The sequence below is a fragment of the Taudactylus pleione genome, unplaced genomic scaffold, assembly GCF_031769625.1.
Source record: "Taudactylus pleione unplaced genomic scaffold, aTauple2 ptg000085l, whole genome shotgun sequence".
Classification (NCBI taxonomy): Eukaryota; Metazoa; Chordata; class Amphibia; order Anura; family Myobatrachidae; genus Taudactylus; species Taudactylus pleione.
Window position 1 is genome coordinate 6,100,897 of NW_028284487.1, and position 27,830 is coordinate 6,128,726.

The window sequence follows — 27,830 nt, forward strand, 5'->3', positions numbered from 1 at the left end:
GCAGCACAGCACATGCATCTCATTGTTTTCACAGATGAGAGTTCAACTGAAACATTGCTTCAGCTTTCAAAAGGTCATATGAGACGGTTTTCCATGACACAACCATCCCCCTTCTATGTCAGCTATACCTGTCCTTTTAATATGTTACTCATTAAGTTAGGATCCCCCCTTCTGACAAAACCATTGCACCAGTCGCTTTTTCATTAACGGAAACTGCAAACAATCCTAACTTTATTTATATGGTTCTTATATTCTAAATTAATTTTTTTTGTCATATCTATTTATTACCAGTTATTTATATAGCGCACACATATTCCGCAGCGCTTTACAGAGAATTTTTGGCCATTCACATCTGTCCCTGCCCTAGTGGAGCTTACACTCTATATTCCCTTTCACATGCGCACACACATACACACTAGGGTTAATTTTTGTGTTGGGCGCCAATTAACCTACCAGTATATTTTTGGATTGTGGGAGGAAACCGGAGTGACCGAAGGAAACCCACGCAAGCACATATCATAGTATAACACATGTAACAAGTAATTTTTGTCATATAATACTCACTAAAACATCTGAGACATTAGAGAATGAAAGAGCAAGAGATTGATATGATTTTTTTTTTATCGCATCTTTGTTTTTCTCAGGAAAACTATTTATTCTGTTAAAAATTAAGTACAACACTTTCTGACTTATCTGCAGATTTCATGTTGTTAAACTGATTTTTTTTAGATCTTCCATTAAAGAATATTTTAGAGTACATCCAGACCGACATGATTTTTTTTTCCATTACAAATTTTCCATATACAACATTCAAGAACCTGGAAAGTGACGCAGCTCTCATTTTCCACGCCTGCGACCATGACAAATTGCCGCAGGCATATGAGCACCTATTCTGCAGCCTATTGAAGCCTCAGGCACATCTAATTATAGATAAAAGAGTCTCCGCACGCAGCCCTGTACTCCCTATAACTGTCATTAGCGGCAGACCACAGGGTTAATACATTTAAAACAATTCGATAAACTGAGGTTAGTATTTGAGGCTCAGGAGAAAGAAGTGAGTGGTTATGAGATGATGTCCTGGGGCTTCTCGGCATAGAATAGGCCCCAGCGCTGGTCTCCTAGATTACAGCGATGAAGCTTTTCTTTCCAACCATCAATAATGTAGTTGTAATCCTCTTCAGAAAAACTCTAGAGTAAGTAAAGAGATAAAGTGAGTAATCAACCACAAGGTTGTTCTAGATTAGAAAGAATTCCATTTGCATTTCTCTAGGCTTTTACCTCCAGGAATTCCTGTTTTATCTCTTGTGTCCGTTTAAGTTCCTTGTTCAAAACTTCTACAAATTGTGCTGTTCGATCCTGAGCTTGAACTTTCACAAATCCAACTTTCTCTAAGAACTGTGGGGAGATTAAATAGACTGTCATTCTTAATACAGCTTTGACATACCCATATAGACACTTGATAGCTATAGCAGTATAAAGCCGGGTACAGTGCTTGACAAATCCCACGGGCCAGGTCGCCATGGCTACCAAATTTTGCTGCCTGGCTACCAGATTTTGCAGTGAGGGAGGAAGCAGATTCTCATCAGCTACCGCGGAGATTCGTGCCTATAGTATTGTTGCGTTCATTTCATGCACATGAGTGCATGTGCTGAGAGTCGTCTGCGGTGACTGCTGTGCCTGTGTCCGTCCCGGCCTGCTCTGACTCCTCCTCTCCTTCCTGGCCTGCTCTGACTCCTCCTCTCCATCCTAGCCTGCTCTGACCCATGCTGTCTGTCTCAGTCTACGCAGATCCTCCTGTACGTCCGTGTTGTCTACTATCTCTGGCATGTGCAGGGATTGTGGAGCAGTTTCAGAGGGATAGTGGTGTGACCACGAGGGGAGGGGGGTTCTGTTGTACTTTCTGGCACAATTGTTTATATGAAATGTGGTCCGTTATTACTGGAGGGTGGGTGGTGGAGCAGAGGAACTGTGCAGAGCAGTGTTACTGTATCCATTCAACTGTGACCATTTTGTGGACTAGTATAGTGTGTATAACAGTTACATAACACACTGATCTGTGCTCCTCACTCACTCCTGTAATTTTTTGGGGGGACAGTGATCTGGCTTCTACACTTTCATCCTGGCTCCTAGATTTTAGCAAAATTTGTCAAGCCCTGCATAAGACAATGTGCAAACGACCTGATGGTCGTCCCGATTTTCCTTGAACTCCCAGACAATCGATATAGTGCATACACACTGTGTAATCTTCCAAACAATATATTGTACTTAGGTCTTTAAATCGTTAAGAAATAACAATAACATGTCGCCTGGTTGTCTGGTAGTGCGTACACACTGCACGATTTGCGTAAAAATCATTAACGGTATCTGCAGATTGAGCAGCAAATCGTATGGCAGATCTGAAGACGTGACGGACGACCCCGCGGGAGCGTGCATAGGGCTGATTTATTACTGAACGCAACTGCGATTGCAATATCGATTACGCACGCAGTTCAACTGTGATAGTATGCTAATGATTGCAATCACAATGCCATACACAGCACAACATAAGGACGCCTACTTTACCTTACACACATCCGTAATGTTTAGCAAGACTCACGCACACTTGCAGAAGGTCTGACCTTACTCAGAAATTGCTAACTACATCGCACGCTATGTGTCCTCAGGCTGCGTAGGGCATTGCAGTGGCCAAATTATGCATGCCCCTGCAATGGCGTTCAAACACACTGGCATGCCTGCGTTTCACCTACCACCCCCCGTCACCTCCCACAAACTGCACTTCCTGTCAATCACTCTGCGAAGGGTCTGCGTGGTCACTGCGATCGCAGTCCCAATCGCAGTGGCTGGTTTGCGCACTGCAATAAATATGCATTACGCAACAATTAGCTGATTCCATGCGTAATCGCAGTTGCATTGTTTTGAACGATATGTTATTCCGATCCGTCAGAAATCGACATAATCGTTTAAAAAATTGTCTAGTGTGAACCCAGCTTTAGACTTCTACTTGCACAAACCCTGCAAAACTATGATAAATGCAGCAGAAATGTAGCCGATGAAGCATTTCTCCTTTACCTTCCTAAAACATCATTGGCAGAGAGTAATGATGTCCCCACTTCTACATTCATCTGTATAAAAACCTAAGCAAGCAAGTAGAGAGTGGCAACTCCGATGTCTGCTGACGTGAAATGATGGACACTGTTATCTGCTATGAATGAAGTGTCAGTTATGCCAGGCTTTACAGTCAGAGAGTTCAATTATCCGCGATTTGTGGCACATCATGGATTATTATGGGAAAGCAACAGCTGGATTGAGTGTCCCGTGCAGCTCTGCTAGCGTCTGCCTTTTTTTTTTAGCCGAAAAAATGCGTCTATGTTGCAATGTGATGCGACTAGGAAATACCAGGAGACTGCTGATTAATTTGATATGTGACACTTATATATCTGTCTGCGACTGAGACTGTAATCTGAGCTTGGCATGGAAAAAAGCTGCGGCCGCTGCATCATAGCACTTTGTATGCTGATTGAGAGACTCAGTCTCACACAGATATACAAGTGTCACTTATCAAATGAATCAGCCTCCTGGTGCGCCCTAATAGCATAGTATTGCGACTTAGTCACATTTTCAGCAAAAAAGATGCTCAGCGCTAGCAGAGTCTCAAGGTTATGCATTTGGACACCCCTGCACCGATTGGGATGAGACCAACGAAAGGTGGTCCAGTTGGATCCTGACTAGGTTTTAGGGGGTAAGGGTCTCGGTCAAGCCTCCAGTTGGTTAAGATTGGACAGAACTTTGAGCCGGCGAGCCTGTTCTGGGCCTTTGCTCTGGATGGATTTGGATGAAAACATCACAGAGGGGTGGTAATTGGTCTGGGATGCCTAATTGGGGTCCCAGAAGGCCCTCACGGCGTAGTGCGCCGGACAGAGGTTTGACCCAGGGAATCCTGTTCTGGGCCTTCCACTGGATGGGTTTGGACGACATCACATAATAAAACTTAACAACTTGAAGATACATCCCTGCACCGAATGGGATGAAACCAACGCAGGGTGGTCCAGTTAGATCCTGGCCAGGTTTTAGGGGGATTAGGGTCCCGGTTGGACCTCCTGTTGCTGTATATGCTGGGAAGAACTGTGACCCGGGGAGCCTGTACTGGGCCTTTCACTGGTTGTATTTGGATTAAAACTACAGAGGGATGGCAATTGGTCTGGGATACCTAATGGAGTGGTTGGAGTCCCGGTCGGATCTCATGGCAGAGTGCGCCGGGCAGAACTTTCCTCATGGATGTGTTGGAAGAGCTGCTAATTATATTTAAAATGTTGACAGTTACATCCAACTCATTGATAACTTAATAACTTGAAGATTTAAGCCCGGGCAACGCAGGGTACTACAACTAGTTGCCTATATACACATAGTACATATACATGACAAGAAATTAAAGTGCCATAAATGTCACATTCTCTATCATACCATGGGAACTCCTGCACGCAGCTATTACAGGGGTCACTCAGACGCCATTACAGCCTGACACACAATCTATGAACAGTCACGTACAGTACCTGGCCATACTCCTCAGGTGTATACAGAATATATCCTCTCTGTTGCACATACTCCTGAAACACTGGAGACCAAGGGCGTTCTCCACAGCAATAATCTGTGATTAGGAGTTTCCCTCCTGGTTTCAGCCAGGACTGTCAAAGAAACAGAAAAATGTTTTGTTTTTTTTTAACAAGCAAAAATAAGAGCAAATTTAATGGAAACAAAATGCAACCACTGTGATACACTGTTTAAAATTATTGAGGAAAAAAAATTATTTATTCCATGTCTTACATAGAACCTCCTGAAGAGGGCACCTTTGTCATTGATGTGCAGGATGGTGTCTCTGCTGTACACCACATCAAATGATGCTTCGGGGAAGATCCGCCGTGTGGCATCTCCAATTTCAAACTGTACCTGTGGAGGGAAGCAGATGTTGTGTTTATTGTAATAGAAGACTGGACTGATGCATGTAGTAGCACATGTGTTTCTAAGGAGTGGAAACGGGGAGGTTTGAGTAGTTAATACATACTAGATTTCTCCAGATGAAAGCTCCTGACCAGGCGGTCTTGTATCACTCACCGTAGGAGTTTTCTCCTGGATAGCTCTCTCCATGGCAATCTCAACCATGTTCGATGACAGATCCATCCCCAGGACTTCTACTCCATACGTCTATGATAGGAAAAGGCACAGGTGTATATGAGTCAACAGAAATGTAATATATCAGGCCAGCTGCCAGTAGCAAAGGAGAGCAGTCTGCATTTAGCTGCGTGCCAAGTACTCCACTGAGGCTCCGAGACTAAACTTTAGGCTCATATTTATCTATTTTCATTCATACGATTATACTATTTTTTCTTTTTAGAAGACATCTAAAAGTGGGCAGCCTTTCTCACAGTACGGCCAAAATAAACTGCATAACCCCACTTCTATGTAAGCTACTGGAATTTGTTTTAACAACTATGAAAGATGCAAAGCAGTCAATTTCACACTGTGCAACTGGAACCTAGGCTTTCTAGTAATCATTACACATAGCAGTTATGGCAAGTGGTAGCAGCGTGATATGGTCACCTAGGCTTACTATTAATCATTACACATAGCAGTTATAGCAAGTGGTAGCAGCGTGACATGGTCACCTAGGGTTACTACCAATCATTACACATAGCAGTTATGGCAAGTGGTAGCAGCGTGACATGGTCACCTAGGGTTACTATTAATCATTACACATAGCATTTATGGCAAGTGGTACCGTGTTTCTTTTTTTTTTTTTGGCTCCAAAAAACACCATAGGGCTTATTTTCGGGGTAGGTCTTATTTTAACTAACATTGACAGCCCCTTATGCAGGCCCCCCTGTAGCAGTGCCCCTTATGCAGGCCCCCCCTGTAGCAGTGCCCCTTATGCAGGCCCCCCCTGTAGCAGTGCCCCTTATGCAGCCTCCCTTGTGTAGCAGTGCCCCTTATGCAGGCCCCCCCCTGTAGCAGTCCCCCTTATGCAGCCTCCCTTGTGTAGCAGTGCCCCTTATGCAGGCCCCCCCCCTGTAGCAGTGTCCTTTATGCAGGCCCCCTTATTGCAGTGCAAGTACGGTACTTACCTGAGTCACCGCCGTCCGGGATGTCCCTTTCACTTGCGCGCTGACTGGATCTAATATGATCCAGCAGGCGCAGCCGCACAGGATCCTCAGCGCGCGGGTGACGTCATGACGTCACCCGCGCACTGCATGACTGGGAACGCTGGTCTCTGCAGCGTTCCCAGCTCAAAAAGAAAAAAAGGTAGGTCTTATTTTCGGGGTAGGGCTTATTTTAGACCGGGCTTCACAAGTAAGGGTAGGGCTTATTTTCAGGGTAGGTCTTATTATCGGGGAAACACGGTAGTAGCGTGACATGGTCACCTAGGGTTACTATTAATCATTACACATAGGAGTTATGGCAAGTGGTAGCAGCATGATATGGTCACCTAGGCTTACTATTAGTCATTACACATAGCAGTTATGGCAAGTGGTAGCAGCGTGACACGGTCACCTAGGCTTACTATTAATCATTACACATAGCAGTTATGGCAAGTGGTAGCAGCGTGATATGGTCACCTAGGGTTACTACCAATCATTACACATAGCAGTTATGGCAAGTGGTAGCAGCGTGACATGGTCACCTAGGCTTACTATTAATCATTACACATAGCACTTATGGCAAGTGGTAGTAACCCTAGGTGACCATGTCACGCTGCTACCACTTGCCATAAGTGCTATGTGTAATGATTAATAGTAACCCTAAGTGACCATGTCACGCTGCTACCAATCATTACACATAGGAGTTATGGCAAGTGGTAGCAGCGTGACATGGTCACCTAGGGTTACTATTAATCATTACACATAGCAGTTATAGCAAGTGGTAGCAGCGTGACATGGTCACCTAGGCTTACTATCAATCATTACACATAGCAGTTATGGCAAGTGGTAGCAGCGTGACATGGTCACCTAGGCTTACTATCAATCATTACACATAGCAGTTATGGCAAGTGGTAGCAGCGTGCTGAAACCAGTAGCTTCATATATTACATAGATATACTACTTGTGATAATGTTTTTAGTATCTCAGACCCAGAGAGATGTTGGTGCTACAAGCTTTGACTCCCATAAACCATAAAATATATATAACCTGCTGGCTGTTATAAATCCAGAGCCAGCCTAGGCATAGATAAAGTAGGCAAATGCCTAGATGCATGCATTCCAAGCCTTGGGCCAGCTCAGCGTGACAACGGGCAGCGACGGGACCAGGACCGCGCTGGCGCACTACTCTGGCTGCCCTACCACGATTGGAGCTCTCTGCTTATCTTTGATTGGGCGGTAGCTCATACAGCCGGCAGCAGCGGGAAGCAGAGACAGTGGGGGCAAGGTTGGAAAACTGCTAGCCCCATGACCTTGCCCTCCACCTGAAGGTCCTTTAGCCCACTTGGTTCTATTATCAAACATATCTAAAGAGTCCAGGCAGGCTGAGGTGATGAGGTTACAGTTATATTGTACGGGTGAATGCTGTGCAGGGGGTGGTGGAGGTTGGGGTGTAATAATGTAAGGCATAATATGTAAGGGGCTTTACTGTGTGGCATTATGCGTATAAGGGCATTACTAATGTGTGGCATTATGTGTATAAGAGCATTACTAATGTGTGGCATTATGTGTATAAGAGCATTACTAGTGTGTGGCATTATGTGTATAAGAGCATTACTAATGTGTGGCATTATGTGTATGAGGGCATTAGTAATGTGTGGCATAATGTGTAAGGGGCATTAATGTGTGGCATTATGTGTCTAAGGGGTGCTACTACTGTGTGGCATTATGTGTACAAGGTGCACTACTGTGTGGCGTAACATGTGGGTGTGGTGTAATGTGAATAAGGAGTAATACCGGGTGGTGTAATGTGAATAAGAAGTAATACTGGGTGGTGTAATGTGAACAAGGAGTAATACGGTGTGGTGTAATGTGAATAAGGAGTAATACTGTGTGGTGTAATGTGAATAAGGAGTAAAACTGTGTGGTGTAATGTGAATAAGGAGTAATACTGTGTGGTGTAATGTGAATAAGGAGTAATACTGTGTGGTGTAATGTGAATAAGGAGCAATACTGTGTGGTGTAATGTGAATAAGGAGTAATACTGTGTGGTGTAATGTGAATAAGGAGCAATACTGTGTGGTGTAATGTGAATAAGGAGTAATACTGTGTGGTGTAATGTGAATAAGGAGTAATACTGTGTGGTGTAATGTGAATAAGGAGTAATACTGTGTGGTGTAATGTGAATAAGGAGCAATATGGTGTGGTGTAATATGAATAAAGAGTAGTACAGTGTGGTGTAATGTGAATAAGGAGTAATACTGTGTGGTGTAATGTGAATAAGGAGTAATACAGTGTGGTGTAATATGAATAAGGAGTAGAACTGTGTGGTGTAATGTGAATAAGGAGTAATACGGTGTGGTGTAATGTGAATATGGAGTAATACTGTGTGGTGTAATGTGAATAAGGAGCAATATGGTGTGGTGTAATATGAATAAAGAGTAGTACAGTGTGGTGTAATGTAAATAACGGACACTACTGTGTGACGTAACATGAACAAGGAACACTACTGTGAGGCTAATGTGTATTAAGGTATAGGGTTACTACTGTGTGGTATAACGTGAAAAAGGGACACTACGTGTCGTGTAATGTGAATCAGGGACACTACAGTGTGACATAACGTATAAGGGACATTATCCTGTGATGTAATGTGAATAAGGTAGCACTACTTTGTGGCATAATTTGAATTGGGGGTACTATTGTATGGCCACGCCCCTTTTTGGAGTGCGCATCTTCGGCACGCGCTGTTCCTATTTAAATATGGATGGATGGGGGCACCAAAATGTCTAGTTACAGCTCTGTGGATGAAGATTGCTATGGGTGAGGGGTGATGGATGTTGCTGTGATCTGTGCTGTTAGGTGATGGGTGCGGAGAGGGGTGTTAGGTCAGAGGGGCGGAACTAGCAGCGGTGCTAGGGGGTACCAGAAAAAATCTTGCCTAGGGCATCAAATTGGTAAGGGCCGGCTCTGTATAAACCAATCTTACTTTCTCTCTTTTATAACTTTTCATGTAACATGTAGGCATGTTCAAAATGGATGACACTTTCTCTCGCATATACTTTTCAGTTTTGATACTGGAGAATTTCATTCTTCTGGTAAGAGTCAATCCTGGGTTGTTATGCTGACCATTAAATATAACAATGTGGTTGTACCTTGGCCATGTAGAAGTCTCCTCCACCAATGCCACAGCCCACATCTATGACACGCTGGCCAGGAACCAGGTTCAGCATAGAGATAAACTCCTGAGAGAGAGATTGAATAGAATAAATGATGTCCACTGTACCCTTACTGTACAACCCAACAAATCTGCCCTCACATTCCTCTTCCACATAGACCTTACCTTAGTGGTTTCCAGTCCCCCTGTGCTCACAAAGCCCTCCCCAAATATCTTCTCATATCTAAGGATTCCTCTGCGGGAATACTGCTGGTTATCCAGGAACTGCTGAAATGTCACATAACCATTGTGGCCAGTAGGAGCCCGAGGGACCATCTGCAGCATCCAGCAGACCTGGTTTTGATTCCTCTTTATCTGTACACAAGATATGAAGGCAGGCATTATACAATGAAAGAATGCATTGTGAGGTGGAAGAGAAATGAATGAGGAATAAAATAGTATAAAGCTAAAACAGAAACATAAGCAGTAACATACAGGGGGGAAGATTTCCTGACACACCTATTTGTTACCAATAATGTTTAAAATACAATTATAGAATCACACAGGCGATATAGTTCAACCCGCACACAGTTTGAGCCATGATACCTGCAGACCTACAGTAGTAACAATAAATAAATGGAATAAAAATCCTATAACCTAGACGTACCCCTTGTTAAACATCTCTAAATAGGAGTGATCCCAATTTTAATAATAGTAAATATTTGTGTCCCATTTAAAACATAGCAATTACATATGTCCCGTTTTAAAGATAGCAAGTAGTTGTACACTGTTAGTAATAGCAAGTACTTATGTCCCATTATAATAATAGCCGGTAGAAGTGCCCACTCGTGTGATAGTAGCAGTGGAAGAGCCTTCTTAAAAGAAAATAGCTTTCTGAATAAAAGTGTCCTCATAATTAATAAACCTAAAATATTTTCCCATCCTGTCTCTCTATAGTCCTATTGGTATGTTAAAATCATACACATATGAGCAGGTATCCCGCACTAGGCTATGTCTACGTTTGCCATTTGTTTGCTTGTTTAGTTTAGCTGACCCCACATTTCAGTGAATCTAAAACATTCAAATTTAAACAGCAATTGTACAAAATATGTTTTGATGGTGATTCCCTATTGTTCAGTAAGTGGGGACATTGCTTAATATAGAAAAGCAGATGTCATGAAAAGCATTGTGATTCTGAATAACAAGACTGGTACAATTTTTACTATATATATATATATATATATATATATATATATATATATATATATATATATGACCAAGGTGCCCATTTATCATTCTATATTTGCGGCTTAAACTGGTGTTTTCGGGGGTTATCCACAAAAATTAAGTTTCCCCCAGATGTATCAGAGGGACCACAGGAGATACCTCTGGCAATGCCTCCATTCCCGCCAGCAGCCGCAGCCCACATAGGTTTCTATGGGGGAGGCAATGTTGCCATATTTACCAAATTACCAAGTTTGGCCCCCATAGCTACTACCATCTAAAGATGGCGGGAGCCCATTGTAGGCTATGGGCTACACATCGTGGATTCAGCCTACAGAGTCCAGAAATGGGCGCTATGCAGGTGCGGTCAGCAGGACCATGTATGCGCGGTAGCCCTGGCAGCACTTGGAGCACATCACAGGGACGGGCTCTTTTCGGAGCCCCTGTCCCTGCAGGTGCTCTATAATACATCCCGACGATGTAATCTGCAATCATACTTGCCGACATTCAGCTCCCTCCTTACGGGAGGGAGCTGAATGTTTGTATACAGCGGGGAGCGTAGCCGGGCAATGATGAAGTATTGGGGGCAGGGCGGGGGAGTGACCACGCAATTGCGCCATCGTGGCCCTGCTACCTCTTTACAATGCCGAAATTAATGTTGCGGGAGTATCTATCGTTACTGCGGGGGGGGGACCGGACGGGTCGGGCTTGCCTGCCTTTCCGGGGGACCGGGAGCGGCACAAGATATTTGGGAGGCTCCCGGCCTAATTGGGAGGGTAGGCAAGCCTGTCTGCAATGCGATCATGGGTGCTGATATCGCGTCCAGATCGCATTGTCAATGCAATTAAAGATAAATGGGCCCCCAAGTGATCATTACTGATCTGATTGTTTAGTGTCTGTGTTGCAAAGTCAGACTGCTGTGTGGTGCCACCTTACAGCAGCAGGGTGGAGTGGAGTCACAGGCCTGCCATACACGGTAAGATTTTTTATACGATGTGCACGATTTCGATCGATCGCAACGATCAATCGCGCATATCGTGTGTGGTTTGGCATGCTGTACGACGGCGATGCGTGTCCCTGCCGTCGTACATCGGCATTGTAGATCTTATGGAAAAACCATACGATCTGCGATCCGTCATGCTTTTAAACAGGTGTACGAAGCATCTTGTAAGATGCATCGTTTATTATTCACCACAGCATGCGATGCATCGGGCTGAATTTGAAAACGTACCGATGTGTCGTACGTTTTCAAATCGCCCCGTGTATGGCCCACATTAGATACAAGTATAAGATAATCTCACCTTTATATATGTCTGCACCAATTTTGACATCACAATCTCAAAACCACTGTCTCCAGAGAGTGAGGTGACGGATGTCAGCAGGTGGTTATACTGAGCAGGGCTACGATAAACTGAGGGGTTAAATCTCCTTCTACAGTCACCTGAAATAAAATGACCAGTTTTCACACACATACAACACAGTTTCCATTCACTCATATTTATAAACAATCAGAATCATTGTAAAATAGATCTGTAGTCCCTATATAACTCTACATAAGTATCTAGGAACAGTAGGGAGCAACCGGTGGATCACAAGATGTTCTCTTGTGATCCACAGATCCTCAGACCAGATATAATTTTCTTTTTGACCTGTCCATGTATGATGTCAAGGTGCCAGAAAAGTGAATTACCACAGCCCAAGCAGCAGAGTAACCCATTACCTGAGAATGAGGCCACACCAGTATTACCAGCCATGTGTGTGATATCCTGCTGTCTGACCTGTCTCCAGCTGCTCTCTCATAGTGCGCAGTACTACTCTACACTATACAGGGGTATTCTCTAATCACATTTAGGGACCAGTATTACCAGCCATGTGTGTGATATCCTGCTGTCTGACCTATCTCTAGCTGCTCTCTCATAGTGCACAGTACTACTCTACACTATACAGGGGTATTCTCTAATCACATTTAGGGACCAGTATTACCAGCCATGTGTGTGATATCCTGCTGTCTGACCTGTCTCCAGCTGCTCTCTCATAGTGCACAGTACTACTCTACACTATACAGGGGTATTCTCTAATCACATTTAGGGAGCAGTATTACCAGCCATGTGTGTGATATCCTGCTGTCTGACCTATCTCTAGCTGCTCTCTCATAGTACGCAGTACTACTCTACACTATACAGGGGTATTCTCTAATCACATTTAGGGACCAGTATTACCAGCCATGTGTGTGATATCCTGCTGTCTGACCTATCTCTAGCTGCTCTCTCATAGTACGCAGTACTACTCTACACTATACAGGGGTATTCTCTAATCACATTTAGGGAGCAGTGTTACCAGCCATATGTGTGATGTCCTGCTGTCTGACCTGTCTCTAGCTGCTCTCTCATAGTACGCAGTACTACTCTACACTATACAGGGGTATTCTCTAATCACATTTAGGGAGCAGTGTTACCAGCCATGTGTGTGATATCCTGCTGTCTGACCTATCTCTAGCTGCTCTCTCATAGTGCACAGTACTACTCTACACTATGAGGGGTATTCTCTAATCACATTTAGGGACCAGTATTACCAGCCATGTGTGTGATATCCTGCTGTCTGACCTGTCTCTAGCTGCTCTCTCATAGTACGCAGTACTACTCTACACTATACAGGGGTATTCTCTAATCACATTTAGGGAGCAGTGTTACCAGCCATGTGTGTGATATCCTGCTGTCTGACCTATCTCTAGCTGCTCTCTCATAGTGCGCAGTACTACTCTACACTATACAGGGGTATTCTCTAATCACATTTAGGGAGCAGTGTTACCAGCCATGTGTGTGATATCCTGCTGTCTGACCTATCTCTAGCTGCTCTCTCATAGTGCACAGTACTACTCTACACTATGAGGGGTATTCTCTAATCACATTTAGGGACCAGTATTACCAGCCATATGTGTGATATCCTGCTGTCTGACCTATCTCTAGCTGCTCTCTCATAGTACGCAGTACTACTCTACACTATACAGGGGTATTCTCTAATCACATTTAGGGAGCAGTGTTACCAGCCATGTGTGTGATATCCTGCTGTCTGACCTATCTCTAGCTGCTCTCTCATAGTACGCAGTACTACTCTACACTATACAGGGGTATTCTCTAATCACATTTAGGGGTATATTTACTAAAGTGAGGGTTTTTAGAAGTGGAGATGTTGCCCATAGCAACCAATCAGATTTTACTTAACATGTAACTAGCACCTTCTAGAAGATAATGGCTAGAATCTGAGTGGTTGCTATAGGCAACATTTTATACTAAAAACTCTCACTTTAGTAAATTTACCCCTAACAGTGCTATAATCAGGTGTATTTTTTAATGCATTAATGATCCAGTGCTTAATTCTCCTATGTTGCACATAATTGCTGTAGATCACCAAAAACCCTAAATAAATAGATTTGCATAAAATGATATATCATGCACTTGTCAATGAGGAAATGTCGAGTCACAATGATCTTCACTTCCAATTGACAATGCATCACTAAGCAGTCTGTGCTACAGTTTTCTTTTTTACCAAGGCAACAGCAGTCGTGGATCACTTATTATTAAAAATATGTTTAACAAATTGTTTGCATGGATGAGTAATGTAGAAGTGAAGCTGGCCACACATTATCACATTATCATTATCACATTATCTTTCCAACCAGCCAACTGACAACGTATATCTGGTAATACATGTGAGCAAAATATCAACCAACCATTTGCTCCCAAACGCCAGAAAACAGACGAAAACAATTCTCCAGACAAGTTGATTAAATTTGTTTGTTTTAACCAACTTGTCTCAATTACCCTTTTCTGGCATTTGGGAGCAAACAGCAGATTGTCGTTTGCTTACATACATTAGGTCATATACAGAAATGTCCTTTTTGTTCCAAAAAAAAAACCCCAGTTCTACATCAGATGAGTGTGAGGTCCTTAATATGCATCATTTATATTTTGGTCTTGGTATTTGGACTAGCTGGAGTAGGTCAGAAAGAGACATTAAACGGTCAGCGTGTACACTGGGGGTATCCTTCTAGGCGGGAAGCCAGACAAACAGAGCTCTGTAGAGGCAGGGTCTACAAAAACAAATAGGAGCCTGGAATGTCCAAAGTACACTGGAGTCTGGAGTTACACAAGGCAGACAGGAATGTTGCAGCTGTGCTGGTTACACAAGGCAGACATGAACACTGCCGCTGTGATAGAGACAGGAATTACACAAGTCAGACAAAAGCTTCGCCAGTCAGACAAGGTAGGTTATTATTCTAGCTTGAAGCAACAGGGTGTGTTTCCATAGAAAGCAGGTCAGGGGGAAATAGCATGCAGAATAACTAATTCCGACTCAAATGTTTATTGTCAACAATAGAAAAATGTGAAAATTCATTAACAAAAAAAACCAAAAAAACCTTCCAACTAGATTAAATAAAATCGTTCCATCTGCTTTCCGCTTTGTTGGCAAGGCTGAAGCCAAGAGGGTGGCTTTTGTCACATTTAGTGGACTTGCATCATTTTACTGATTACTCAACCTTGAAATATTGCAAACGAATATAGTATTCAGCTTTTGGACTGCTCTCTGTGGCCTGCCCATGTCACACCTCATTAATAGTGCAATAAATTAGCCCTTCATCATTTCCAGGGGGCCTGGAGTCCAGTGGTGACATCTTGGAAAGACCCGTCGTCACCTCCTTCTACATGCTGGGTATACACTTTTAAATGGCAGATCGGTCAGTAGACACACTTACCAATCGGCCATTCAATATGTCTGGCTTGACATCACAACTGGACGGGCGGGCATTAAAATTTGCCCGCCCAGTTGTAATGTCAGTCACCAGAAGTCCCTGCTGCCAGTGTAGAAAACGGTTGGTGGTCCATACACACAGCCAGACGTACCAATATATCTGCATGATATATCAGCATAGGCTGTGCCTCAGGGCTGACCTGATATGTCTGTGAACTATGTCGTTCAGACATATCGGATGTACACACTAGCCCATGCACTCGCCATATAGCGTTTGTCGGTCGAAAGAACGATATATTGTCGAAGCCGGATGGTTGGCTGAGACCAAAGTTGTAAAATTGATATCTGCACAACGCCATTTTGCATCGTCTACACGATACCTTCGTGTATGGCGCTATGTTATGATTATTAGCATTGTGCGTCTGCCACTGCACAATGTTAAAAGTCCTCACAATACCAATACGTACATTTACTAATACATATAATATGAACAATCCCACAAAGTACATTTCATGTTGTACACCACAAACACGAAGACGCACAACGCATACTAGCGTCTTTACTCAATATTCCCACACACACATGTATACTCTTAATAAAAGGTTCCCTAGCATTAAGGTTAATATTAGAGGTTTTATTCGCTATCAATTATGTTGTGAATATGAATGTATTTGATATCTAAGGTTTAGTACATAGTAGACAGGCCATGTTTGGTACCATTCCAAATCACTGTGTATTTGCAGATCTCCGGTTCCATCGGCAAGGAGATCGCAACATGCGTCTGCAAGTTATGGATTATAGAGCGTTACGAATTAGGATGTATACTTCTGTAATGTATTGTCTAAGCCAGTTTAAACTTCTTCTTCGGCGGGAAAGATACACAAAGAGCCATTGGAGGGCCCATACCCCTGGTGACACTGGACAAAATGACCTATGACCTGCATCGTACCAGAAGAACCAAGAGCAAGAACCAATGGAATTATGCCAGCTCGTTTCTATAGTATTGTCCACTCTCTGTAAGATATATAAATTAGCGCTCTCGGTCCTATAGTCAGTCATCTTCTTTCTTTGACGGAGGCTTCACGTTTGATGCCGGGAACCTGGATCCAGAGTGCTAGCGTATGTATCGGCTGTACCTTTGTATTTAATTGTCTTTTAAGCTAATTGTGTTAGATCAAAGCGTGTAACTCTCTTTTTGTTGCAATAAGAACTTTTTGTGCTTTGGAACAATCCAAGTCTGGAAAGCAATTATTTCTGTTTAGCGATTTAGAGGTATTCATAATATTGACACAGGTGTGCCCATCTTAAGTAAGATGTGGTTTATAGATAAAATGGAAAACGTTGCTAACGGCATACATGACAAGGGACCCAACTTACGTTGGAACCACGGTTTGCTTACTACCCTCACTAATTCCAATTTGCCTTATTTGTACCCCCAATGAACTTTATCTTATCAATACTTTTACTGTTTCAGAAAACGTTTCATTTTTACAAATTAAATAATTTTATTTCATGTAAATTTGACATATTACTATATGCCGCCACCAGTCTGTATAATGCTGCTGGTCCCATGGGCCACTCTCGCAACAGGGCCCCTATGCAAAGAATACAACTAGAACACCTCAAGTAAAAAAAATTTTTGGCAGAAGCGTTTTCATCGTGGATTTCAGCTAGTAATATATAAATAATAACCTACAATTTACTGTAACAGAAGGAAAAGGAAGTCATTTCAGTGATTACTCGCAGGCCTGGAAGTTAGACCAGGCAGCAGATTATTTATAAACAAATTTAATCAAAAACAGAACTGAAGGAACTTGAATTGTGAGAATACACAAAATGATTCAAAAAGGGTAAATTATTAATTTATTAAGTGAAAATATGTGCACACCTTGGGCCTGATTCAGAATTGGGAATAGAGTAAGAAATAGCAAATAACTGTGTACCTGGACAAACCATGTGGCAATGCAAGGGGTGCAAATCAAATACGGGAAGAAGTCGGGAAGCCGATGGACGCAATCCCAACCGCCGGCTTCCCGACTGTCTAAACCTGGCAAGGTATAAATGACAGAGGAGACTTAGGTGTAGGCAGCTGGGAAGGGGGGGTTAGGTTTAGGCACTGGGGGGGGGGGGGGGGTTAGGGTTAGGCACACCTAAGGGAGGGTTGGGGGGGGGGGAAGATTAGGGTTACTTACCTTTAGCAGCAGTGGGGATTTTCACCCCTGCCGAGAATGCGCTGTTGGCATTTGACAAATCCTTATGATCTTCATATAAAATGTTAAAGGGTAAAAAGACCAGAGAACTACCTATAACTCAATGGGTTCTATTTATTAACATTATTTTTACTAAAATAAAGTGAAAAAGGGTGTTTTCACACCCTTTTCACATTATTTTAGTTTCACCTAATGTTGCTACAGGCCAATTGGAGTAGAATTCTTAAAATTCGACTCCAACCCCTAAGTTACACTTATTTTTAGTAAGCAGATCACATTTCCCATAATTGTAATGGGAAATGTGATCTGACCAAAGTTACTAAAAATAAATTGTAAAAAAATCCCGGGCAAAGCACTGTGATAATAACCCCACCTAGAGGTGGCGTTATCCAGGGTGTCCCCCCGGTTACCGGACTCCTGCCCTGCTCTAACGGGGAGAGCAGCGCCCCGAAGCCGGCCCCAGTAATCAGCTGTGTGGTCTAAACAGACCACACTCTGATACAGTGTAAAAAAAAAGTAGTAAAAAAAAAAATTTACTTACCTGACTCCAGGGACTGGTGGTCGGGGCTCCGATGATGCCTCCCCTCCGGTCAGCTGGTCTCCCATGCTGCACTGCGGCCCGGTCATCAGGGGATCGGGTCCAAGTGCAGTATGGGATATCACCTGACCGGAGGGCATGGAAGACATCACCGGAGCCAGGATCATGCAATGCGAATTCAGTCGGTAATATCACACTACAATCTGCATTACAAATGCGGATTGTAGTAAATAGAGCCCTATATAACACCCTTAGTTGTTCATCATGGCTAAAACAATGCACTGTTTATAGTTAGGTGCAAATGTTTCTCAGTGGGATCACTTCCAGTCATGGCAACTATGCTCAACTACAGGGAGAGTAAACAAACTTTGTTTTGTTTTATGAAGCGCACATCAGGGCACACATTCTGTCCAAATCGATTTTTACACTATATTTTAGAGATAGGTTATGCGACACCTCCCAGACAACAAAATGTGGCTGTGCATTTAATATTCAATATTTCTTTCTAGGTCAAAAAGGTTTTCCCATGAGTAAATTTTGCAGGCAATGGGCCTGATGCAGAGTGAGTATAAAGCCAGTGGGGAGTATTGCATAGTGGGAGCACGCATATGCATCCATACAAATGTCCATGATTCAGCCACTTACACCAGAACATGCCCATAGTGGGAGCACGCATATGCATCCATACAGATGTCCGTGATTCAGCCACTTACACCAGCACATGCCCATAGTGGGAGCACACATATGCATCCATCCAGATGTCTGTGATTCAGCCACTTACACCTGCACATGCCCATAGTGGGAGCACACATATGCATCCATACAATTGTCCATGATTCAGCCACTTACACCAGCACATGCCCATAGTGGGAGCACGCATATGCATCCATACAAATGTCCGTGATTCAGCCACTTACACCAGCACATGCCCATAGTGGGAGCACACATATGCATCCATACAAATGTCCGTGATTCAGCCACTTACACCAGCACATGCCCATAGTGGGAGCACGCATATGCATCCATAAAATTGTCCATGATTCAGCCACTTACACCTGCACATGCCCATAGTGGGAGCACACATATGCATCCATACAATTGTCCATGATTCAGCCACTTACACCAGCACATGCACATAGTGGGAGCACACATATGCATCCATACAAATGTCTGTGATTCAGCCACTTACACCAGCACATGCCCATAGTGGGAGCACACATATGCATCCATACAGATGTCCGTATTCAGCCACTTACACCTGCACATGCCTATAGTGGGAGCACACATATGCATCCGTACAGATGTCCATGATTCAGCCACTTGCACCTGCACATGCCCATAGTGGGAGCACACATATGCATCCATACAAATGTCCGTGATTCAGCCACTTACATCAGCACATGCCCATAGTGGGAGCACACATATGCATCCATACAGATGTCCATGATTCAGCCTGTCGATGCTGAATAATTGGCTGAGACAAGTTCAGTTTAAAATGTAATCGCGGCGACGCCATCTTGCGACTGGCCGAAAGACGCCATCTTGAAAATGAGATCGCAAGACGCCATTTTGCGAATGGGCGCCTAAGCGCCATTTTAGATAAACTCACATTTTAGTACATGTGGCGATGATACTATTAGCACCATGCGATTGCATTTTTTACCATTTTTCATACACACATTAATACGCACAATTGCGCTGTTAACTAGTCGCATATTAGCGAATGCATATGACTTTGTATGAAACAGCTGTTTTATTAGCTTTTATGCGCACGCATCTTCCCCAAGTTAACTAGCGTCCTTATATCAAACCCTCAATACCCACACATTACATATTCACGCATAAGGTTCAATAAGCTTTAAAGTGAATGATTTAAGTTGGTTCAGTTAGTTTAAATGCTGAGAAATAAAGGTATTCGATAACTAAGGTATTATACATGCTAAACAAGTCATGTTTGGTATTGTACTGATGCGTACTCTTTTTACAGTATTCCGGTGTTATCGGTGGGGAGGTCGCATCATGCAAACTCAAGTTATGGATCGCAGAGCCTACAAGCAACAAAATGTATATTTCATGAACAACTGTTAGAATGTTGAAGAGGAAGATCCCCAGCTGTTAGAGGCAGGGAGAGTCTATTTGAACCAGCCTGTTAAATGTGTTGTAACAGATGCTTCTCCCCTGGGAACCAATGACATCAGCAACAAACTTCCCTATTGTCCTGTTTATTCTGGGGGGGTATAAATATGTGTGCACGAACGCTGGTTCTCAGTCTTCATGCTGAACGCTGTATGACTAGGGGTCTCTTGCGGATGCCTATCTCCGGGTCCGGAAGCGCCTGCGTATGTATACTGTACTAGGGTCTGTATAATTTTCCTTTTGCGCCTAAATTGTGTCTAGATCAATTGCGTGTAACTGTCTGAACTTTTACCTGAATAACACTTGTGCTTTGGAACCACAGATTCCACTTCTAAGTCTTTATTTATGGTATGACTGCGTACGCAAATTAGCGTCATCCTTAGAAGGTATAGACAGGATATTAGAAGGTATAGGAAGGTGTGTATAGAGGTTCTGATCCAGTATCGTTAAGCCACTTACACCTGCACATGCCCATAGTGGGAGCACGCATATGCATCCATACAGATGTCCATGATTCAGCCACTTACACCTGAAACTCCGGTGCTAACCTATCCTGACCCAAAGCAGCAGTAAGGAATCCCGCGATATGGGAATCGGTAGAGACTGACATATGAGTGCTCCTTTATCTACAAATATCACCTGGTAAACTTCTCCTCCGGTGAAGCAGGTGATTCCAGCTACAAGACACCTACCGTGATCCGGTGTTTGCCCGCAGTATGGAGTGTGTGCACGCGGCTGCCTCGGTGAGGCGGACGCTCCGGACGTGGTGCTGCTGGTACTCGCAGAGATTGGGCTCCGTGGTGGATCGGGACCTCGAGGCGGTTGCGGATGGTGCGAGTGGTTTCTGGCAGGTGGAGACCCCTAGTCGTGGGAGCGCCACCGAGGGCTGAGACCCCTGAAGGGGATATTGAGACCTCTGGCGGGCAGGTTTGGATGATCCCAGGCACCTTAAAGCTGGAGTGCAGAATCTCTACAAACTCTGTGCCTGATTCATACCCGCTAGCGAGCACTGAGCGCTCGCAAGCGGGTCGATGTTGGCCCAGTGCGCACGAGGGAGCCGGCTCCGTCGTGTGCATGCGTGAGACCCGGATAGCGATGGCCAAGCCGTCGCTCCGGGTCTCGCTACAAAGGGGGCGTGCTGTCGATGGTGAGTGACAGCGTGCCCCCTTTGGTGGGCGTGCCGGGGGCGTGGCTGCCCAGACGGAGGCGTTCCCATGGGAACGCCTACTGTCTGGGGCCGGCCCCACTGACATCACTTGCTCTGATAGAGCTGAAAGCACTCCAGGGCTTGCGGCAGACGAGACCCTACCACAAGGGTCTCGTCGCAAGCCCGATGGTCACGATGGTCTTGACCATCACGACCATCTTTTTGGCTGCTTGCTATAGCTGTGGGTGGTCACCCACAGCTATACGAGCGGCCAGGAGGCCGCTCAAAAAAAAAACAGAGGGCGACGGCCCTGATTCAGAGCAAGCGCTATGTCAGAGCGTCCGGCTCTGAATCAGGGCCTCTATGTGAGAAAGGTAAACACTGACATGTGCTATGCAGACATTCTGAATATAGGGGATATATAAGAGCTATATAACAAGTCATATTCTAGGCCTTATATTAGGCCATTTGTGGGCTGCAAGCTATATTCAGAAATATTGTCAATATATTAAGAGGTTATGTGTAAACAAGATAAAGGGGATTGAAGGAACTGCATATGAAATCACATAATTCTCAGAATATATAACTGCACTGTTGGAAGAAGGAGAGAAGGGAAGACATTACATATGAAGTAGGTGTATGGAAAAATATTGAATAGCTCCAATACCAAGTAAACAACAGAAATTGAAGGCTGTGGGAGCCCGGATGATGGGGACATCAAGAGCAGGGGGGGTTAGCCCCTCTCAATCCAGAGCCACAGTTCATAAAATAAGCCAGATGGATGAAACAATGCTGCCAGGTTCGGCATCAACATCACCTGAACACATAGATAGGAGCCCACATTTATCCTATGAAGACATTGTGCAAGCAATAAGGGACACAGTAACCCCTATACTTAAAGAACAGGCAAATGAACATTCAGCCTTATTGCACCAAACATTGAATGAAATAAAAGAACAGTTGCAGCAATATTTCTCATAGAGTTGCTTTGGTAGAAGTGAAAAAAGTAGTTGCAACAATACAAAAATCGGAAAAACAAATGTGGTTTAAATTAGAAGATATGGAAAATAGATCCAGGAAGAACAATCTGAGATTAACAGGACTCTCAGAGAATATTAAAGGCCTAGAATTAGAACAATTTACAAGGAAGAAACTGCCAGAAAATCTTAAGATACAAGAAGAATGTAAGCAGATGGTAGTAGAACACAGATTGGGCCCTTGGAGAGGATTAAAGAGTGAAGAAAGACCACGAACAGTGTTATTTAGATGTTTGAACTATCAGCATAAAGAAGCTATTTGGACTGCCTCGCGCAAGGATCGGGACATAATTTGGGAAGAAGGGAAATTGCGTTTGTTTCAAGATTTTTCGGGCTGAGCTAGGAAAAGCAAGGAAAGCCTTTACTACCCAATGTACTTGAATTTGTATTTGAACGGGGGAAAAAATTTGCTTTGATATACCCTGCCCGCCTTTGAATATATGAGGGGAATACATGGAAAGAATCTACCTTAGTTATTGAGGCAGAGTTATACATTAATAAGATGGGACATTAGGGAAGGAAGCAAATGAAGTATTTATAAAGTGTTGATATTGATTTTGGGCTTCTCTCTTGCTTTATCCCCCTCTTTTTTTTTTTTTTATATCTCCCCTCTTCCGGATTCAGGGGTATACTCGTCTTCATCCCCTCTATATACAGTAGAGGGAAGAGAGAAGTAAGTTAAAAGGAATATAAGATTTAAAATACAGTATTGTTGCTAAAAGGAAAATAAATAGAATAAAATAAATAAATGGATTATTAAAGGTTAGGTAGGCTAGGCGCAATAGAGGTTTTTAGGATTAAAGATAAGTAGATGAAAAAAGGAGTGTTTTTGTTGTGAAGTCAGATTTAAATTAAAACCAGAGATCTGTAATGGACTCTGGATTTGGAGTATGATGGAAGAAAGATGTATAGATGAAGCTGGTTGTAAAAGAGCTGTAGATGTTAATGCTCAAAAACTTAATTTCTTAAAAGGAAAAATGATGGTAGAAATAAACATCAAAAAATTAATTAAGAATTAATTCAATTAGAATTGGGTCATGGAATTTGGAGGGATACATTCGCCAATAAAAAGGAAAAAAATATTGATGTACCTAAATAAACAGAAGTTGAATGTGGTCATGTTACAAGAGATGCATTTGATACCCTCAGAAATAGATAAATTGAATATGTTGGGGTGGTCTGTGGTAGCCTGGGCACCTTTTAATTCTAAGGCAAGAGGTGTAGGAATTTTAATACAGAAGAATATACAAGTGGAGATATTAACATCTATTGTTGACCCAGATGGGAGATATTTGTTAGTAGAAATCAATATGTTGGGAAATAGATGTGTACTATACAATGTATATGCGCCAAATTTGACATCAAAGTTATTTTCTCAGAGGTTAATAGAGAAATTATCCCCCATATATGTCACATCCGTTAGTAGTAGGAGGAGATTTTAACTCAATTATAAATGGATATTTAGATAATTATTCAAGAGCGAGAAAGAAGAGAGGGATATCTAAATGGGGAGTCCCAATGGTTGCACAACACCTGTTTCTAACAGATGTCTGGAGGACACAACATCCAACGGAGAAAGATTATACGTGCATCTCAAAGGCACATGGGACTATGTCACGCATAGATTACATCTTTACCACAGATATATTAGTCCCTAATTTAATAGAGTCTGGGATAGAACCAATTTGGTTATCAGACCATGCATTAATTTGGGTACAATTTATGATGAAAAGGAATACGGGCCCATTTAGGCAATGGAGGTTTCCGACAAATTTATCAACATCAGTGCATTTTAAGAGACAAATAGAATTATTGTGGGATGAGTTCGACGAAAACAATGAACAAAGTAAAAATGAAGATATTTTAAGTTTTTGGCAAGCCTCGAAAGTAGTACTGAGGGGACAGATAATCAGTTATGTAGCTAAAAGACGTAATGAATTGACAAAGTTATATAAACAGACCCAAATAAATCTAACAGAGTCTTTTCAGAAATATAAAATAAATCCTTCTTTTCATACTCTGAAAATATATAGGGAAGTGAAATAATACATTTTGAAGAACTAATAGCAAAAATGGGAGAACAATATACATTTAAGAACAGATATAAATTCCACTCATTTGGAAATAAATCAGGTAGATTACTGTCCAAATTATTGAAAGAATCAAAATCTGCAACTAATATTTCAAAATTATGTAAATCAGACGGATCTTACACAAAAGATAGCAAAGAGATAGTGGAAGTTCTTAGATCATTTTATGAGGAACTATACACAGAGAGATTAGTAGAAGAGAAAATAAAAAAATCTTTTTGGGAAAAAATAAAATTGCCTAAAATAGAGGTAGAAGAGGCAAGGCAACTTTATGCCCAATAACAAGTGTAGACGTTAAAGAAGTGATAGCAAGATTAAAATTATTGAAGTCACCAGGACCTGATGGAATGTCAGGTGAGTATTATAAAATATTAGGTCCAAAGATAGAAGGAGTATTGGTAGAAGTGTTCAATAAAATTATCGAAGCAAAAAAGATACCCAAATATTTCAATGATGCAGTGATTAAAGTTATTCCTAAAATGGGGAAGAATTTGGAAGCTCCAGAATCATATAGACCGATCTTATTATTAAATATAGATTATAAATTAATGACAAAAATTTGGACAGAATGACTAAAACTAATACTTCCAAATATTATTGAAGAAGATCAAACTGGGTTTATAAAAGGAAGACATTCTGTAAGTAATGTGAGGAAGATAGTAGCAGCAGGACAGTGGATAGAGGATATAGAAGAGAGAGAGCCTCATATGGTGCTTACAGTAGATGCAGATAAAGCATTTGATTTAATAGTATGGGAACATCTATTTGAAACATTGGGAACATTTGGGTTTCCAGGGGAGTTTATTACAATTTTGAAGACATTGTATGAAGTACCGGTATCCAGGATAATATGTAATGGATATGTGTCAGAAACAGTACAAATACAAAGGGGGACAAGTCAAGGATGCCCACTATCACCATTATTGTTTGCTATAGCTATTGAACCTCTACCTGTAGCATTACGTAGGGCAAAAGAAGTTCAAGGAATAAAAATCAAACAAATAGAGGTAAAGATAGCCTTTTTGCAGATGAGTTATTATTATTTGTCTCCAACCCAAAGAGTACAATACCTGCTATTCTGGATATTATAGGACAGTTTGGGAGATTCTCAGCGTTTAAGATTAATTCCCTAAAATCTGAACTTCTCCCATTGAATTCAGGAAAATTAGATCGGGAAACTAGGGAAATTATGACTACATTTAAAGGGATTTCCAATAAAATTAAATACCTTGGGATTAATTTAACATACCCATTAAGAGATATGTATAAAGCTAATTATATCCCGATAATAAAGAAGATAGAAACTCAGATGAACAACTGGAAATCACTTCCATTATCAATTAAGGGACGAATAGCGGTAGTGAAGAGTTATTTCCAAAACTATCATATTTAATTCAAATGCTCCCAGTATGCTTGACAATGAGAGATATCAAGATGTGTACTAAAGCTTTTTCAATATTTATATGGAAGTTGAAAAAACCACGTATATCTACGGCAAAGATGAGGTTAAAGAGACAGGAAAGAGGACTAGCAGTCCCAGACATATTAGCTTTTAGCCGAGCAGTACACTGCCAGTATATAACAGATTGGGTTCTAGATAAATCAAGCTATACAAATGTAGAAATTGAACAAGCATTAGTAAGTCTATATACACTTAATGCATTATTACATGCCCCAAAGAAATGATTACCTGTTCAATATAACACAAATGTATTATTTCGAGATACATATTCAGTATGGTGAGCAATAAATAAAGCAGTGCAGGAAAATCCCGAATTCTCAAAATTTGTAGAGATAAAAGAAAACCCAAATTTTACATCAGTGCTACAAAATAATAAAGTTGTACAATGGAGAGAGAGAAGGGAATTACAAAGCTGAGAGATGTTTTTGATCCAGGAGGGACTTTGTATTCCTTCTGCTAATATAGGAGTATTTAAGATAAAATGGATATATGAAATATTAATAAAAACTAATATTGATAAAGTATGGGAGCCAACAATAATTAAGTGGGCGAAAGATGGATTGAGATTGGAACAAATAGACATTACTGGAAATATGGGAAGTATAATGAAAAATTTACAGTCAGCAAAACTCCAAGAGATACATTTGCGTATAATACATAGAAATTTTATGACACAAGGCCAACGCAGGTATATAGTCCTGGGAGAAACGGGAGAATGTCCTAAATGTAAGCATATCAATGCATCATTTCTGCATAATTTCTGGCAATGCCCCAAAATTAAAAATGTTTGGAATAAGTTGACATGGCCTTCAATATTCTATTTAAAAACAAAGAATAAACTAGATCTCAAGCTATCGATTTGTGCAAATTTTGAAAATGGAGGGTTAGAGCAAACAGAAAGATACTTAATACCTATATTGACAGTAATAGTGACAATAGCAAAAAAAAGTGATCCTTAGCAAATGGTTTGAAAAGTCGTCCCCTATGATTGAACAAGTTATTCTAGATATAATGCAGACAATTTACTTAGAGAGACAATCTACATGTATAGATCTAGGAAAATGTTATAAAAAATGGGGCCCATACATTAGTACCCTGAAAATACCCAGACAGAAACAAATAATGAACTTTTTTGAGTCTACCAATTGATACTTAATTCACAGAATTTAAAAAGAGGTTAAGTTAAAACATTGAAAGAAGAGGATGGTAGCGTAGAATGAGAGGAATGTAGAGAGAGAGGAGAAGGTGAGTAAGGGAAGGTTGGATGTGGAGATATAAGAAAGTAAGGAGGATAATGGTAAAGAATTAGAAGGAGAATAGGTATGGATTAAAAGATCATAATACTATTTTTCCTCAGGAATAGTAATATTTAAGAAGGGAAGGATGAATTGGAACGGATAGGATGTAAATGAAATTGTATGTAAAATATAAATTGAAAATGTTTTCTATGATAAATAAGTGGAATATTCTAATGTAAACAATAAAAAGATTTAATCAGACATAGACTATGGGCCATATTCAATTGCCGGCGAAAAGTCCATTGCCGGACTTTTCGCCGACATTGTAGGTTTTCTGAGCGTAAAAGTATCGCGCTCGCCCCCATGTATCCCCGTATTCAAATGCAATTCCGCAAAACGGGATCCGGTGAAATCAGAATGAGCAAAAAGTGCTGTCATTTTTGGGGAAATCAGCCTGACACACCCCAAAAGATGCTGTGACATGGTTCACTATGGGTACCCCCGAATAGCCCTGCTGAAGGTATTTGGGGTGTTGAAATGGTGTCAATAGCTGTTATTTTGCACCTTTGAAAAAGTGGTGAAGAATAGCATTTAGCAAGTTTTTTGGGGGAAAAATTAGTAGTCTGATCAATTTGGGGTACATGAAAATGGGTGCTAGCTTATTTTAAAGTGGCTAATATGAACTTTTAAAAAATGTGAAAATCCACCTGCCGTAACC

The 27,830-nt window shown here is 41.8% G+C and overlaps 1 protein-coding gene across 1 annotated transcript in view; it reads right to left on the reverse strand.

The window, feature by feature from the left end:
- Positions 1-214: 214 nt before the first annotated feature.
- Positions 215-27,830, reverse strand: part of LOC148530701 (uncharacterized) — a 35,377-nt gene continuing 7,761 nt past the window's right edge. Inside the window, exons 5-12 of the mRNA XM_088468327.1 lie at positions 11,807-11,946; positions 9,468-9,656; positions 9,280-9,369; positions 5,110-5,199; positions 4,822-4,944; positions 4,551-4,682; positions 1,279-1,395; positions 215-1,188 (exon numbers count right to left, since the gene is read on the reverse strand). Of these exons, the coding sequence (XP_088324453.1) occupies positions 1,063-1,188; positions 1,279-1,395; positions 4,551-4,682; positions 4,822-4,944; positions 5,110-5,199; positions 9,280-9,369; positions 9,468-9,656; positions 11,807-11,946 (1,007 nt within the window). The 3' untranslated portion in view covers positions 215-1,062. The remainder of the gene's footprint in view (positions 1,189-1,278; positions 1,396-4,550; positions 4,683-4,821; positions 4,945-5,109; positions 5,200-9,279; positions 9,370-9,467; positions 9,657-11,806; positions 11,947-27,830) is intronic.